General features: G+C 58.7%; 1 protein-coding gene across 1 annotated transcript; it reads left to right on the top strand.

Moving 5' to 3' along the window:
* The first annotated feature begins 1,960 nt into the window (after positions 1-1,960).
* LOC128898812 (ovocalyxin-32-like) lies at positions 1,961-15,623 on the top strand. Its single transcript, XM_054175594.1, has 6 exons — positions 1,961-2,294; positions 10,772-10,834; positions 11,266-11,440; positions 13,238-13,374; positions 15,066-15,128; positions 15,228-15,623. The coding sequence occupies exons 1-6, from the start codon at positions 2,055-2,057 to the stop codon at positions 15,384-15,386; spliced, it is 837 nt and encodes a 278-aa protein (XP_054031569.1). The 5' UTR covers positions 1,961-2,054; the 3' UTR covers positions 15,387-15,623.
* Positions 15,624-16,099: the final 476 nt, after the last annotated feature.

Below are 16,099 nucleotides of genomic sequence, written 5' to 3'. Positions count from 1 at the left end.
TTCTCTGAGACAGCAGCACAGTGCAGAGGCAACTTCATGCTTCATGCAAGACAGTCTGAGGCTTTAACCAGGGTTCTGAGATCCTAAAGGAGCATAAAAACAGACTCCCAGCTGCAGACAGGAGCAGCCTTCTGCTCAAGTGCTAACAGAGTGGGTCAGTAAAAGTCCCTCAAGCACCTTTAACCCAGCAATCACAGGATGCTGTGTGAGCTGAGCTGAGCTGAGCTGAGCTGAGCTGAGCTGGCTTTCAGTGAATCACACAAAGGCTCAGGCTGGAAGGGACCACAGAGATCATCTGCTCCAAGCTCCCCACCATGCCCAGGGACACCTCTCAGCTACACTCAGCTGCTCAAGGCCTCAGCCAGCCTGGCCTTGGACACCTCCAGGCAGGAGGCAGCCACAGCCTCCCTGGCCAGCCTGGGCCACACTCTCATCACCGTCACACTGAAGAACTTCTGCCTCAGCTCCACTCTGACCCTGCTCTGCCTCAGCTTCAAACCATTCCCCCTTACCCTTTCTCCAGACCCCTCAGCAAAAGTCTCTCTGCAGCCTTCCTGCAGGATGCCTTCAGGTCCTGGCAGGCAGCTCTGAGGTGCCCCTGGAGCCTTCTCCTCTGCAGGCTGCACAGCCCCAGCTCCCTCAGCCTGTGCTCCCAGCAGAGCTGCTCCAGCCCTTGGATCATCTTTGTGGCCTCCTCTGGACTGTCTCCAGCAGCTCTGTGTCCTGCTGGGGACAGCAGAACTGGAGGCAGGATTGCAGTCTTACAGTTACACCACATCCAGCCTTTCCAAAACAAGGTGGCTCTGGACCAGATCACCCTTGAGATCCCCTGCAACTTGGCAACCTGTGATTCCAGAAGCAGCAAAGCAGCAAACCCACTTCTGTCCTCAAAATCATCTTGAAGGCATGTGGCTGCCAGGGTGCTGCCTCAGTTCATTCTCTCCACACTCTGAGAGGTAAGACCATACTGCTTCCAAAGAGCCTCCCTGGGGAGGAATGCTTCCCCTCCGCTCCTCCTGCAGTTCTGGGAGTGTTTCAGCTGTGTCCTGAGGAAAGCTTCTCTCTGCCTGAGCGAGCCTGTTTGCTCTGCAGACGTGTGGAGTTGCCATCACACTCAGGAGGAGACACAGGGGGGTTCCACATGGCTGCCTGCCTTGCCTCTGATAGGGTATTGAACTGCACGTCTGCCTCGCAGCTCCCACGGTCACCTCTCCTGCCTCTGGGGGCTGGTGGTTGGCTGAGGGGTGACAGGGGTGGTCCTCAGCCACACTGCCCTCAGACAACCCTTGCCCCCCCCTCGAGGTCCCTTCAGACAACCCTTGCCACACCTCAGCCTTCTGGTGCCCTTCAGACAACCTGCAGCCCTCCTCAAGCCCCCTCAGCTGCCCTCACACAACCCCCAGCATCCCTCAAGTCTCTGGGGCACCCCTTGAGCACTCCTGGGTCCCCTCAGACAACCCTTGGCACCCCCACAAGCCTCCTCAGCTCTCCTCAGACAACCTACAGCCTTTCTCAAGCCCCCTCAGCTCCAAACAGAACCCCTAGCTCCCCTTAGACTCCTCTGGCACCTCTCAAGCACCCCTCAAGCCCTCTTACACAACCCTTGGCACCCCTGGATGCCCCTCAAGCCCTCTGGCTTCTCTCACACAACACTTGGCACCCCTGGATGCCCCTCAAGCCCTCTGGCTTCTCTCACACAACACTTGGCACCCCTGGATGCCCCTCAAGCCCCCTGGCTTCTCTCACACAACCCTTGGCACCCCTGGATGCCCCTCAAGCCCTCTGGCTTCTCTCACACAACACTTGGCACCCCTGGATGCCCCTCCAGCACCCCAGCTCTCCTCCCAGCTCCGCTGTCCCGGCCGAGGCGCAGGCGGTGGGAGTGCCGAGGGGCAGGGCAGTAGCCAGGAGCGCGGAGCTCGCCGGGCAGGGGCCGGGGCACGGTCGGAGGGCGGCGGCAGGCGCGGTCCGGACCCCGGCTATTAGTAGCGGCGCCGAGCGGCGCTCGCCTCAGTGCGGAGCCGGCCGGCGCCTCGCAGCTTCTCGGCACCGCCATGCAGGGGCTCAGCGCCGCGCCTCCCGCCGCCTTCCTCCTCTTCCTCCCCGTCCTGTGCCTCCTGAGCCCGCTGCGGCCGGCGGGGGCGGCCGCCCCGGCGGGCGGCGAGCGGGAGCTGGGCGCCGGCAGCCGGCTGGCGGCGGGGGCGGCGCGGGCGGCTCTGCACTACCTCAACTTCCAGAGCGGCTCTCCCGCCGCGCTGCGGGCGCTGGGGCAGCTCCGCAAGGCCACCGTCAAGGTACAGCGGCAGCCGCCGGCACGGGCGGCCTGGGGGCCGGGCTGCTGGGGGGCTGCTGAGGCGTCCGCGGAGCGGCGCCGCCAACAGAGCGGTCGGCAGCGGCGCTGGGCTGGGCTGGGCTGAGGTGCGCTGAGCTGAGCTGAGCTGGGCTGCGCTGAGCTGAGCTGGGCTGCGCTGGGCTGCGCTGGACTGGGCTGCGCTGGGCTGCGCTGGGCTGGGCTGGGCTGCGCTGGGCTGGGCTGCGCTGGGCTGGGCTGGGCTGCGCTGGGCTGGGCTGGGCTGCGCTGGGCTGCGCTGGGCTGGGCTGCGCTGGGCTGGGCTGGGCTGGACTGGGCTGCGCTAGGCTGCGCTGGGCTGCGCTGCGCTGCGCTGGGCTGCGCTGGGCTGGGCTGCGCTGGGCTGGGCTGCGCTGCGCTGGGCTGCGCTGCGCTGGGCTGGGCTGCGCTGCGCTGGGCTGGGCTGCGCTGCGCTGGGCTGCGCTGGGCTGCGCTGAGCTGCGCTGCGCTGGGCTGCGCTAGGCTGCGCTGGACTAGGCTGCGCTAGGCTGAGCCGCGCTGGGCTGCGCTGAGCTGGGCTGTGCTGCCCTGCGGGCACCGGCACGGCTGGCTCCTCGGGCTGCTGGCCCGCCGCCACTGCTATAAATGCCCGAGCCAATTAAAGTCAATTGAATATAGTTTTAATTTGCAAAGAGCAATTTCAAAGCAGTAAGAGAGACGCAAAACAGCGCTGGGGGCTAAAATGCACACCAATGACTTTCTAACTACCCTTTAAATAGCCTACCCTTAATACATATGCATATCAAGGTGGGTTTATTTACATCAGTTTGTCCTTCTGGTGGTCTTTCAATGATGGCATCCTCTAGAGTCAGCACAGCCGGTGGGTTGTGTGCTGAGTCCTTGTGATTGTGTCTTTTTAGCTCTGTCGTTACAATCAACGTCCTTCCCAGGGCTGGGTTTTCACATAGGCTCTGTTGATGCTCACAAGTGTCCCTTGTGTTCCTGTCTTCTGTAGCAACTTCTCTTCCTTCCTCATCCTCGAACAACTCATTATTTCATGATACTTCAACTGTTAGCTGTTAACATGCCTAACATTCCACTAGGGCATTAGTATACATCCATTCACACAGATCAAATTAACAACAGGCTATAATAAACCCTAAAATCCTACTCTGTACTAAACCAAGTCCAATTAATCATAAACAACTGATTATAATAAGGCCTAAAAAGAATCTCATTCTAATTACATATGTAAGTTCCCAGTCTATGATCCCTTGTTCCATCATTCATGCTCCTGCTTTTGCTTTAATCAAAATCATCTAATGGACACGAATTAGCATTCCACCACTCCTTTCCTTGGGGACCTGGCTGTCCCAAGTCCCTTCTCACAGCTGCTGTCCACCACTCTTTTCCTTGGGGACCTGGCTGGCCCAAGTGCCTTCTCACAGCTGCTGTCCACCACTCCTTTCCTTGGGGACCTGGCTGTCCCAAGTCCCTTCTCACATCTGCTGTCCACCACTCCTTTCCTTGGGGACCTGGCTGGCCCAAATCCCTTCTCACAGCTGCTGTCCACCACTCCTTTCCTTGGGGATCTGGCTGTCCCAAGTCCCTTCTCAAAGCTGCTGTCCACCACTCCTTTCCTTGGGGACCTGGCTGGCCCAAATCCCTTCTCACAGCTGCTGTCCACCACTCCTTTCCTTGGGGACCTGGCTGTCCCAAGTCCTTTCTCACAGCTGCTGTCCACCACTCCTTTCCTTGGGGACCTAGCTGTCCCAAGTCCCTTCTCAAAGCTGCTATCCACCACTCCTTTCCTTGGGGATCTGGCTGTCCCAAGTCCCTTCTCACAGCTGCTATCCACCACTCCTTTCCTTGGGGACCTGGCTGTCCCAAGTCCTTTCTCACAGCTGCTGTCCACCACTCCTTTCCTTGGGGACCTAGCTGTCCCAAGTCCCTTCTCAAAGCTGCTATCCACCACTCCTTTCCTTGGGGACCTGGCTGTCCCAAGTGCCTTCTCACAGCTGCTGTCCACCACTCCTTTCCTTGGGGACCTGGCTGTCCCAAGTCCTTTCTCACAGCTGCTGTCCACCACTCCTTTCCTTGGGGACCTGGCTGTCCCAAGTCCCTTCTCAAAGCTGCTGTCCACCACTCCTTTCCTTGGGGACCTGGCTGTCCCAAATCCCTTCTCACAGCTGCTGTCCACCACCCCTTCACTCAGGGACTTGGGACACTTGTGTCCCCTCTGAGAGCTGCTGTCCCACTGCTTCTTCCCTCATGGAGTTCAGGGCACTGAGGTCCCCTCCACAAGCTGCTGTCCCACTGCTTCTTCCCTCATGGAGTTCAGGGCACTGAGGTCCCCTCCACAAGCTGCTGTCCCACTGCTTCTTCCCTCATGGAGTTCAGGGCACTGAGGTTCCCTCCACAAGCTGCTGTCCCACTGCTTCTTCCCTCATGGAGTTCAGGGCACTGAGGTCCCCTCCACAAGCTGCTGTCCCACTGCTTCTTCCCTCATGGAGTTCAGGGCACTGAGGTTCCCTCCACAAGCTGCTGTCCCACTGCTTCTTCCCTCATGGAGTTCAGGGCACTGAGGTCCCCTCCACAAGCTGCTGTCCCACTGCTTCTTCCCTCATGGAGTTCAGGGCACTGAGGTTCCCTCCACAAGCTGCTGTCCCACTGCTTCTTCCCTCATGGAGTTCAGGGCACTGAGGTCCCCTCCAAAAGCTGCTGTCCCACTGCCTCTTCCTCAGGGGGGTTGGGACACCCAGGTGCTCTCAAGGAGCTGCTGTCCCACCTTCCCCTTCCTGAAGGGGCTTGGGACACCAGGCTCCCCTCAGAGGGGAGTGGAGACCCACCTGGAAAAGTTGTTAACTGATTGATGATTCAAATATCCCTCAAACCCAAGCCCAGCATCCTGTATGGATGTTGAGGTTGTCCTGGTATCAAAAGCAGCACAGCACAGAGGAGGGGAAGAGGAAGCTGAGGCACGTGGCAGGCACATGATGGAAAGGGAACAGCCAGGCAAGGAAATAATCTTCAGCAGAATCACTTCTGGAATGACCATGGACTTTGTGCAAGTAGGGGTGGGCAGGACCTGGCTTTCTGCCTCTGGAGACCCAGAGCTTCAAGCAAAGGAGATGCAGTTCCCACCAGAAAGCATGCCAAAAACACCTGCAGTGGGGGGGACAGGAGAGGGGCAGGAGTCTGAAGCAGATACAGCTACAGGGGCAGGGTTTTCACACCATGGAGAGCTTGCTAGGGGATGCTCAAGGTGGTGCCCAGGCCATGCCTGATGTACCTGTGCCTGCAAGCACCAGGCCATGCAGCACTCCTCTTCCCCCAGCCATGGATTTGGGCTTCTTTCACAGCTAACTTGGGTTCTGAGAGTAGGAGAGCAGGCAGAACCTTGTGGGGAACGTTTGCCCAAGGCTGTAGCTCCTGGAAGGAAAGCACTGTGTTCCTGGAGAGCTGAGGAGGGTCTAAGCTGTCACAGAGGATGGGATTTAAACCCAGTCTTTCTCTCAGGCTAGTGCTGGGCAGGCTCCCTAAAGCAAGGGCTGGTTCTTTTGGAGTCCCAGTCAGTGGCAAACACAGCACTGGAATCCACTGGACCCTTTCCCCAGCTCTGGCACCTGAAAAGGAGATCTTACATTCATCCTTCAGCATCTGCATGGCTTCTGCAGCCCAGGCCCTCCTAGAACTGAGAACAAGGTGGGGCAGGGTCAAGTCTTCCCTTTCAAGCAAGCAGCTCCAAGTCAGCCTCAGACATTTAGGATGTGCTGTTGTGGTCCTTCCAAGAGTGCCCCTGAGCCTCAGGCTTTTCCAGAGATCCCATTTGCCTGTGGTTCCAAAGCCATGTGAAGCCTGTCCTTCTCCTGCAGCCTGCAGGGGCCTCTTCTGTGTTTGCTGGCACCAAGGGTTATGTAAATGCTTCAATAAATCTCTCTGCACAGAGGGATAAATTCACACCCCCAAATGCTTGTGCCTCTTCAGCACACCAGCAGGGCCTCTGTGTGCTGCTGGAAACTGCTCTTCATGGAATCACAGCATGGCTCAGGTTGGAAGGGAGCTCAGAGCTCAGCTGCTCCAAGCTCCCCACCATGCCCAGGGACACCTCTCAGCTCCACTCAGCTGCTCAAGGCCTCAGCCAGCCTGGCCTTCAACACCCCCAGCAAGGAGGCAGCCACAGCCTCCCTGGCCAGCCTGGGCCACACTCTCACCACCCTCCCAAGCAACAACTTCTGCCTCAGCTCCACTCTAACCCTGCTCTGCCTCAGCTCCAAACCATTCCCCCTTGGCCTGGCTCCAGCCCCCCTCAGCAAAAGTCTCTCTGCAGCCTTCCTGCAGGATGCCTTCAGGTCCTGGCAGGCAGCTCTGAGGTGCCCCTGGAGCCTTCTCCTCTGCAGGCTGCACAGCCCCAGCTCCCTCAGCCTGTGCTCCCAGCAGAGCTGCTGCAGCCCTTGGAGCATCTCTGTGGCCTCCTCTGGCCTCTCTCCAGCAGCTCTGTGTCCTTCTGCTGCTGGGGACACCAGAACTGGAGGCAGGATTGGAGGTGAGGGCTGAGCAGAGCAGAGTCCAGGGGCAGAATCCCCTCTCCTGCCCTGCTGCCCACACTGCTCTGGCTGCCACCTAGGATATGCTTTCCCTCCTCTTGTCTACTAGCTCACAAGTAAGGGGTTTGCTTGGTGCAGATCCTCTTTCCAGCCCCAGAGTATTTGTGAGGGGAGGGAAAGAGATTTGGTTTTCCACCCAGCCTCAGCCATCCCTCCTGTAACAGAGGGAAGGGAAAACTGGGTTCATGGTGGGGAAGGGAAAGTGCCAGCAGCCTGATCAGTGAGCAAGAAGTGGTCCTAGGGAGGAAATGGTGGTGGGGAAGGACCAGGGAGAAGAGATGGAAGCCTCCAGTGAGGGGTGAGGGGGGGATCATCCCTTCCCATGCCCTTGTGGAGTCAGAGCAGAGCAAACCAACAGTGAAACCACCTCCTTTGGGGCCTGCAGTGGAGCTGCTCTCAAATGGCTCTTCTGGCCTTGCTGTCAGGAGAGTTGCATGAATTCTGAGGCTGGAAACCAAAGAGCCTTGTGACCCAGCTCCTCAGTGGGCAACATGAATTGCTCCCTTGTTTGCTTCCCTCTTGGGCTGGCTTTAGCCAGCCCTTGGTGGGAGATGTCACAGGCTGCCCAGCTCAGATTTAACTCACACACTGCAGCAGGGCTGTGCAGGCTTCACATTTTGGGATGCCAGTGGGAATCAGCAGTGGAACCCTCTGGGAGTGGAATGTTGCTGACATGAGGCCATTCATGGCTTCCTGCAGGAGAACAGAAAGGTTCCAGTGCAGATTACAAAGCCCACAACCAACATTTGCTTTGGGTTCTAATCTTCAGGCTTGTGTCAACAGCAGGAAGTTTTTCTCCTCCTCTTTATCTGGAGAGATTGAATTGAGAAAGTTACCCAAGAGCAGTGCTGAGGCTGGCCAGCAGCAGCTGGCATTGAAGGCTTGGAAGGCAGCTTCTGCTCACTGCATCACAGAGCCACAGCCTGCTTTGGGTTGGAGGGGACCTCAAAGGTCATCTAGTTCTGAGGCCAAGGTGCAGGGACACCTCCAACCTGGCTTTCAGTGCTTCCAGGCTTGGAGCCTCCATAACCTCTCTGGGCAACCTGTGCCAGTGCCTCACCACCCTCCTGGGGCTGAATTTCCTCCTGGTGTCTCCTCTAAAGCCAGCTTCTCCCTGCCTGAAACAATCCCCCCCTCATGCTGCCCCTCCAGCTCTCCTGTAGCCCCCTTCAGGCTGCCCTGAGCTCTCCCTGCAGCCTTCTGCTCTCCAGGCTGCACAGCCCCAGCTCTCTCAGCCTGGCCTCACAGCAGAGGGCTTCCAGCCCTGCCAGCATTGCTGTGGCCTCCTCTGGCCCTGCTCTGGGGGCAATTCCAGGTCTTTGTCGTGCTGGGGGCTCCAGAGCTGCCCCAGCACTGCAGGGGAGGCTCTCAGCAGAGCAGAGCAGAGGGGCAGAATCCCCTCCCTGCCCCTGCTGCTGAGGGGGCCTCAGAGACTGCCTTTGGTACACCCAGCCTGGAGTGTGCCAGCAAAACCCCACGGCAGCAGCAGCCAGCAGGAGCCAGAAGAGGCTCAGCAGAAGGACAAATATTTGTCAGCAAACCACCCAAGGCCTGCAAAAGGAACTTCCTGAGGCAGCAGCGAGCTGCCTGGGCTATCAGGCAGCTTGTCTGATTGATCACACAAACCCCTTCCTGATTGCCTTGCTTCCTGGCTGAGCTTAGCAAAGGGAAGGGCTGGAACTGGAGCCAAGCACTGCACACCCCTGCATGGCACTCCCACAAGGAGCTGCTTCCACAGCTCCCAAGGGCTCCACTCTGCTTGCTGCTCTCTGCTCCGAGCCAGGAACGTTCCCTAAGGGATCTGAGGGGCTGGCTGGAGAGCAAGAGCCTGGGGGCTGCAGCAGAGAGCAGACCCTGAGGATGCTGTCATGAGGTGCTGCCCTCAGCCTGCTGGGCCAGGCACTGAGCCTCTGCCAGGGTGGTTAATACTCTTCACCATCAAAAGCTGCTCTCTGAAGGTCCCTTCCAACCCTAAGCACTCTGTGGTTCACAGAATGGGTTGGGCTGGAAGGGACCTTGGAGATCATCCAGTCCCAGCCCCCTGCCATGGGCAGGGACCCCTCCCCCCAGCCCAGGCTGCTCAGGGCCTCATCCAGCCTGGCCCTGAACCCCTCCAGGCAGGAGGCAGCCACAGCCTCCCTGGGCAGCCTGTGGCAGAGTCTCCCCAGCCTGACTCTAAAGGATTTCTGTTTCAGCCTGCCTGGGGCCAGGACATTGTCATCTCACACCCCAAAAATGACTTCCCTGACCCGTTTCTGTCAGCAGCAGAGGAACCAAAGCAAACAGACTGAGAGAAAGCCCCAATCCAAGATGATGCAGAGAATGGCTTGGGTGGGAAGGGAGCTGCCAGGCTCACCCAGTGCAACCCCCTGCAGTCACCAGGGACAGCTGGAGCAGGGGGCTCAGAGCCCCACAGAACCTCACCTGGGATGGTTCCAGGGGTTGGAAACCTCCCACCTCTCTGGGCACCCTGGGACAGGCTCTCAGCACCCTCAGCATGAAAAACTTCTCCCCCCTGTGTAGTCTGAGACCTCTCTATTTCAGTCCCAAGCATCATCCCTTGTCCTGTCACATCAGGCTCTGCTCAAAACCCTGTCCCCAGCTTTCTGCTCAGCTCCTTTCAGCACTGCAAGGCCACCAGAAGCTCTCCCTGGAGCCTTCTCCTCTCCAGGCTGCCCAAGGCCAGCTCTCTCAGCCTGGCCTCACAGCAGAGGCTTCCAGCCCTGCCAGCATTGCTGTGGCCTCCTCTGTTCCTGCTCCAGCAGGTCCCTGTCTGTGCTGAGGCCTCCAGAGCTGCCCCAGCACTGCAGGGAGGTCACAGCAGAGGGGCAGAATCCTCTCCCTGCTCTGCTTCAGAGCAGCTGAAGGTGTCCATGCCTAAAGGTTCTGTGCTCCAAGAGGTGCTCCAGCTGCTGCCCCTCAGCAAAGCTCTCCTTGGCCAGCAGAATCCCAGCTGCTTGACTGGAGAATTCAGTGAGTGCTGTGTGAGGGCAGAGCAGAGGAGAATCCATCTGTGAGCTGCTCTGCACTGAAATCCAGCCCTGGGGTGCCCACAGTGCCCTCAGTTTCCCTCCTCAGCACCAGGGGATGCCCACAGTGCCCTCAGTTTCCCTCCTCAGCACCAGGGGATGCCCACAGTGCCCTCAGTTTCCCTCCTCAGCACCAGGGGATGCCCCCAGTGCCCTCAGTTTCCCTCCTCAGCTCCAGGAGGTGCCCACAGTGCCCTCAGTTTCCCTCCTCAGCACCAGGGGATGCCCACAGTGCCCTCAGTTTCCCTCCTCAGCACCAGGGGATGCCCACAGTGCCCTCAGTTTCCCTCCTCAGCACCAGGGGATGCCCACAGTGCCCTCAGTTTCCCTCCTCAGCACTCCTGGTAGCATCTCCACAAGGTGCAGCAGCTAAGGTTGCAGCTACCTTGCAAGGCTGGGGAGGGGTCTGGAGCACAGCCCTGTGAGGAGAGGCTGAGGGAGCTGGGGTTGCTTAGCCTGCAGAAGAGGAGGCTCAGGGGTGACCTTACTGCTCTCTACAACTCCCTGAAGGGAGGTTGTAGCCAGGTGGGGGTTGGTCTCTTCTGCCAGGCAACCAGCAGCAGAACAAGAGGACACAGTCTCAGACTGTGCCAGGGGAGGTTTAGGCTGGAGGTGAGGAGAAAGTTCTTCCCAGACAGAGAGGTTGGCCACTGGGATGTGCTGCCCAGGGAGGTGGTGGAGTCCCCATCCCTGGAGGTGTTTAGGAAGAGCCTGGCTGAGGCCCTTGGTGCCATGGCTGAGCTGCTCAGAGGCTGCTGGCTGGTAGCTTGGACTCGAAGGGCTTTCCCAACCTGCTGTACTGTGTGTTTCTGCCCCCCTGCTGGCTGAACCTTTCTCTCTTGCAGAGCATCCCAGGCTCTGGGCACAAGTATTACCTGCAGTTCACTGCTGAGGACTACCAGAGTGGGGTGAGTCTCTGCTCCTTCCCCTTTCACACACAGGCACACCGTGGGCTGGGCTGGAAGGGACCTCCAAAGGCCACCCAGGCCTCTGCAGCCAGCAGGGGCATCCCCAGCTGGAGCAGACTGCCCAGAGCCTTCCTGCTGCCAGTGTGTGTCCAGGAGCTCCACCAGCTCCAAGCCAGGGCATCTCTAAGTGCTGCAGCAGGAAATGGACCTTCCCCAGTGGGCTTGGCCTGAGTGCCCAGCCTGGGGCATGGTCGCTCTGGGCATCCCCTGAGTGTCTCCTGAAGGCTTTCTGGGCCCCTCCACAGCATCTCATGAGGACATACCTGTCCTCCTGGTGCAGGCAGCCCCAGCTGGGGCCAAGAGCTCCTCTGAGAGTGCTGCTGGTGACTAAAGTCCTGAGCCATGCTGAGTGTCCAACCCTGCCCTCACAGGCACACGCTGGCAGCTGCCTTGCTACGGTGCTGTACCCAAAGAGAGCAGCTCCCCCCGTGGTCACCAGCAAGTGCTCTCCCACCAAGGACCAGCAGCACCTCCAGGAGGAGGACAACAGACTTTACCAAGCCCTGAGGCACCAAACCAAACCAATCACTGCGAACAACATCCCAGGTTTGTTCCTCCAGATGCCAGCCCTGCTTCATCCTGGGGGTGCTGGGCAATGGTAGGCTGAACAGGAGCCTGCAGTGTGCCCAGGGGGACAAGAAGGCGAATGGCATCCTGGCCTGCAGCAGGAAGAGTGTGGCCAGCAGGAGCAGGGAAGTCCTTGTGCCCTGTGCTCAGCACTGCTGAGGCCACCCCTGGAGTCCTGTGTCCAGTTCTGGGCTCCTCAGGTTAGGAAAGAGGTTGAGCTGCTGGAAGGTGTCCAGAGAAGGGCAACAAAGCTGGGGAGGGGTCTGGAGCACAGCCCTGGGAGGAGAGGCTGAGGGGGCTGGGGTTGCTTAGCCTGGAGAAGAGGAGGCTCAGGGGAGACCTTCTTGCTCTCTGCAGCTCCCTGAAGGGAGGTTGTAGCCAGGTGGGGGTTGGTCTCTTCTCCCAGGCACCCAGCAGCAGAACAAGAGGACACAGTCTCAAGCTGTGCCAGGGGAGGTTCAGGCTGGATGTTAGGAAGAAATTCTACAGAGAGAGAGAGATTGGCCATTGGGATGTGCTGCCCAGGGAGGTGGTGGAGTCACCATCATTGGAAGTGGTCAGGAGGAGACTTGATGGGGTGCTTGGTGCCATGGGTTAGTTGATTAGGTGGTGTTGGATTAGTTGATAGATTGGACACAATGACCTTGAAGGTCTCTTCCAACCTGGTCTGGTCCATTCCATTCCATTCCATTCCATTCCATTCCATTCCATTCCATTCCATTCCATTCCATTCCATTCCACCCCCCAAGCTCCCTGAGGGACACAGCTGCACCTTAGCAGGAGGCCCCAGCTTACAGCAGGACCCCAAGAGCCCAGGGCCAGCAGACCAGCCCCAGCTCAGCAGTGCTCCCTGGTGACAAAACCCTGCTGGGTTTGCCAGCAGTGGGGTTGCAGAGCACCCTGGGCACTTGTGCAGGCAGAGTGGCTGGAAAGAGCCCAGCAGAGAAAGAGCAAGGTGTGCTGGCTGACAGTGGCTGGAGATGAGGCAGTGTGCCCAGGGGGCCCAGAAGGCCACCAGCAGCCTGGCCTGGAGCAGCAATGCTGTGGCCAGCAGGGCAGGGATTGTGCCCCTGGGCTGGGCACTGGGGAGGCTGCACCTCAAACCCTGCCCTCACTTTTGGACCCCTCCTCCCAGGAAGGACATTGAGGGGCTGGAGCAGGTCCAGAGCAGGGCAGCTGAGGGAGCTGGGGTGGTTTAGCCTGGAGGAGGCTGGGGGCAGACCTGCTGCCTCTCCACAACTCCCTGAGAGGAGGTGGGAGCCAGGTGGGGCTTGGTCTCTGCTCCCAAGGAACAAGTGACAGGATGAGAGCTGAGTGGCCTGAAGTTGTCCCAGGGGGGTTAGGTTGGCCATGAGGAACAGTTTCTGTCCCAGGAGGGCCTGGCCCAGGCTGCCCAGGGCAGTGAGGAGGGGGAGGCCATCCCTGGAGGGGTTTCAAAGCTGTGCAGATGTGGTGCTGAGGGCCATGGCTTGGTGGGGAGCTGGCAGTGCTGGCTTAAGGGTGGGACTGGATGAGCTCCAAGGTCTCTTCCAACCCAAATAATTCTGTGACCTTCTGCTTCCATCATCAGGGACCTTGGGTTCCTCACCTGCCTGCAGGCAGCATATGAGCAGCACTTCCCTTGCCTGCCCTACCACTGCAGGCTCAGTGCCACTCTCCCCCTGCCTCAAGACTGTTGGAGGGCAGAGCCCCTCCCCAGGCAGAAGTGCTCTGTGGTTGATCACCTCTGCTGAAGAGCCAGGCTGAAGCATCTCTGTCTTCCTTCCTCCCCTGCAGACAGCTATGGCCACATTGAACCTGCCCTGGAGCCCATCTGGGCTCTGGCTGTGGCTGGCAGCAGTTACATCATGTGGGAGAAGTCAAGGGAGGACTTGGGTTACTCCATGGCACAAGTCAAGTCTGCCAAGCAGTGGGTAAGTGAAGTGGAAACCACATCTGGGCCAGAGGAGCTGCCAGAGGGCAAACCAACCACCCACAGCTCCTGCTGGCTGCAGTGGGCACCCTGCTCCCCCTGTGCTCCATACCAGCACCTCCATCAGTGACTGGAGAGAGGAGATGGCCTGAAATGCTGCCAGGGGAGGCTTAGGGTGAGTGTCAGGAGCAATTTCTTTGCTGCAAGAGTGGTCAGGCACTGGCACAGGCTGCCCAGGGAGGTGGTGGAGTCCCCATGCCTGGAGGTGTGCAAGACAGGTGTGGCCATGGCACTGGGGCCATGGGTCAGTGGCCATGGCACTGGGGGCCATGGGTCAGTGGCCATGGCACTGGGGGCCATGCACTGGGGGCCATGGGTCAGGGGCCATGGGTCAGTGGCCATGGCACTGGGGGCCATGCACTGGGGCCATGGTGGTGGTGGGCTGATGGTTGCACTCAGTGATCTCAGAGGCCTTTTCCAACCCAAAGAGCTCTCTGATTCTGTGGTCCTGAAGCCACTCTTTGGTACTCACTGCCCAGTGACTCAGATTTCTCTGCAGGAGAGCTCAGCAGCCAGGTAAGCTTCTCCAGTCTGAGGACTCAACTCAGTTAATCACAGAATGCTTTGGGTTGGAAAGGACCTTGAGGAGCATCAGGGCCAACCAGGCTCTGACTCTGCTCGGTCTGGTGCTAACCCCCATCCCTCAGCACCACATCTCTGCCTCTCTGAAGCTCCTCCAGGGATGGGCACTCAACCACCTCCCAGGACAGCTTCTGCCAGGCTGAGAACCCTTCAAGTGAAGAGGTTTCTTCTGATGTCCAACCTCAATGTCCCCTGGGGCAGCTTGAGGCCATTTCCTCTTGTCCTCTCACTTGCTACTAGTGTAAAGAGCCCAACCCCCACCTGGCTCCAGCCTCCTTTCAGGGAGATGCAGAGAGCCAGGAGGTCTCCCCTCAGCCCTGGGTCCTTCAGCTGCTCCTCACCAGCTCTCTTCTCCAGACCCTTCCCCAGCTTTGTGGCCCTGACTTAGGGTCTGAGTCAGCCTAGGTTCAGGTCAGAGCCCACTCACCCTGCAGAGCCCTGCTGCAGGTAGCACCTTCCAGGTTGTTACACAGGAGGTGTCCCTAAGTCCTTGGCTCTCCATGCACAAAGCCATCTCCCTGCAGCCATCCTGGGCTCTGTTCACCTCACTCCCTAAGCAAGCTAAGTCATGGAGTCACACAACTGTTAGGCTTGGAAGGGACCCCAAGGCTCAGCCAGTTCCAAGCCCCCTGCCATGGGCAGGGACACCTCACACTGCAGCAGGTTGCTCACAGCCACCTCCAGCCTGGCTGCAAACACCTCCAGGCAGGAGGCTTCCACCACCTCCCTGGGCAACCTGTGCCAGGCTCTCACCACCCTCATGGGCAACAACTTCTTCCTAACCTCCAATCTCAATCTCCCCACTTCTAGTTCTGCTCCATCCCCCCCAGTCCTATCCCTCCCTGACACCCTCAAAAGTCCCTCCCCAGCTTTCTTCAGACCCTGGAAGGCCACAATTAGGTCTCCTGGGAGCCTTCTCCTCTGCAGACTGAACAGCCCCAGCTCCCTCAGCCTGTCCTCATAGGAAGCCAGTCAGGGAAACCAGAGCAGACTCCCCACTCCCTCAGTCTCCTCTTCTTGATCACTTTTCTCTCTCCAATCCCTGCCCAGATAAGGAAAGATGAACTGATTGAGTTTGACTACACTGTCCTGCTCCACGAGCTCCCAACACAGGTAAGAGCAGGGGCCTGCCCTACCTCCTTTCCTCCACAGGGGCTTAGGAGCAAAGGTGAGAAAGCAAATCTGCCCTTCCCCATCCCTTCTCTTCCCCAGGAGATGATCTCATGCCACATGCGCCTCACTTGGCTGCCTGCTCACCCCCTGAGAGTCAAACACTTCTGTGCCTCAGAGAATCAGGGGCTGGAGGATGGCTCTGGAGTGGGCTCTGGAGCAGCTGCTGGGACCCTGCAGGACAGAGCAGTGAGTTCTTAGGAGGGATTGCTCAGCTTGCTGGCCACAGCTGAAAGGTTCAGAGCCCTCCTGCCGAGCAGCCTGCAGCCTTTCACTGCCTTGGGCCCCCAAATTCAGCCCCAGACTGCCACAACCTGCAAGAGCTTCTGGGCTCCTACCTGAGAGCTTTGCTGCTGCCCTTACCTAGGCACACACCAGATGGTCTGATGCCTCTGCCTTACTCACAGTGACACAGCTGGGAGGCAGAGTTAATGAATTTGGATGAAAAGAGGAATGGGGGAAAAGAATTCCTCTCTCACTGGAACCTTGCTCTGGTTGGGCTGCTGCTCTTCCTGCTTTGGGATGGATAACTGCTGACTGTTCCCTTACACCTCCAATAAAGCAGATACCAGTACACAGGCTTGAGCTTGGGTGTTCCTTCCTGCTGCTACTGCTTGGCCCCAGATTTCCACTTCCTCCCAGTGTCTGGTCTCTAAAAGGCACTGTTTGATCCCAAATTTCCCCCTTCCCCAGTGTCTGGTCTCTAAAGGCACTGTTTGACCCCAAATTTCCCCCTTCCCCAGTGTCTGGTCTCTAAAAGGCACTGTTTGACCCCAAATTTCCCCCTTCCCCAGTGTCTGGTCTCTAAAGGCACTGTTTGACCCCAAATCCCCACCTTCCCCAGTGTCTGGTCTCTAAAGGCACTGTTTGACCCCAAATCCCCACCTTCACCAGTGTCTGGTCTCTAAAGGCAC

This window comes from Dryobates pubescens, chromosome 32 (genome assembly GCF_014839835.1).
Source record: "Dryobates pubescens isolate bDryPub1 chromosome 32, bDryPub1.pri, whole genome shotgun sequence".
Classification (NCBI taxonomy): Eukaryota; Metazoa; Chordata; class Aves; order Piciformes; family Picidae; genus Dryobates; species Dryobates pubescens.
Note: the sequence above shows the minus strand (reverse complement) of the source record. Positions and strands in the feature narration are given on the sequence as shown.

Coding starts and splice junctions, on each gene's coding strand:
- LOC128898812 (XM_054175594.1), top strand. CDS start 2,055: ATGCAGGGGCTCAGCGCCGCGCCTCCCGCCGCCTTCCTCCTCTTCCTC. Junction 13,375..15,065: donor TCAAGTCTGCCAAGCAGTGG/GTAAGTGAAGTG, acceptor ATCCCTGCCCAG/ATAAGGAAAGATGAACTGAT. Junction 15,129..15,227: donor TCCACGAGCTCCCAACACAG/GTAAGAGCAGGG, acceptor TCTCTTCCCCAG/GAGATGATCTCATGCCACAT.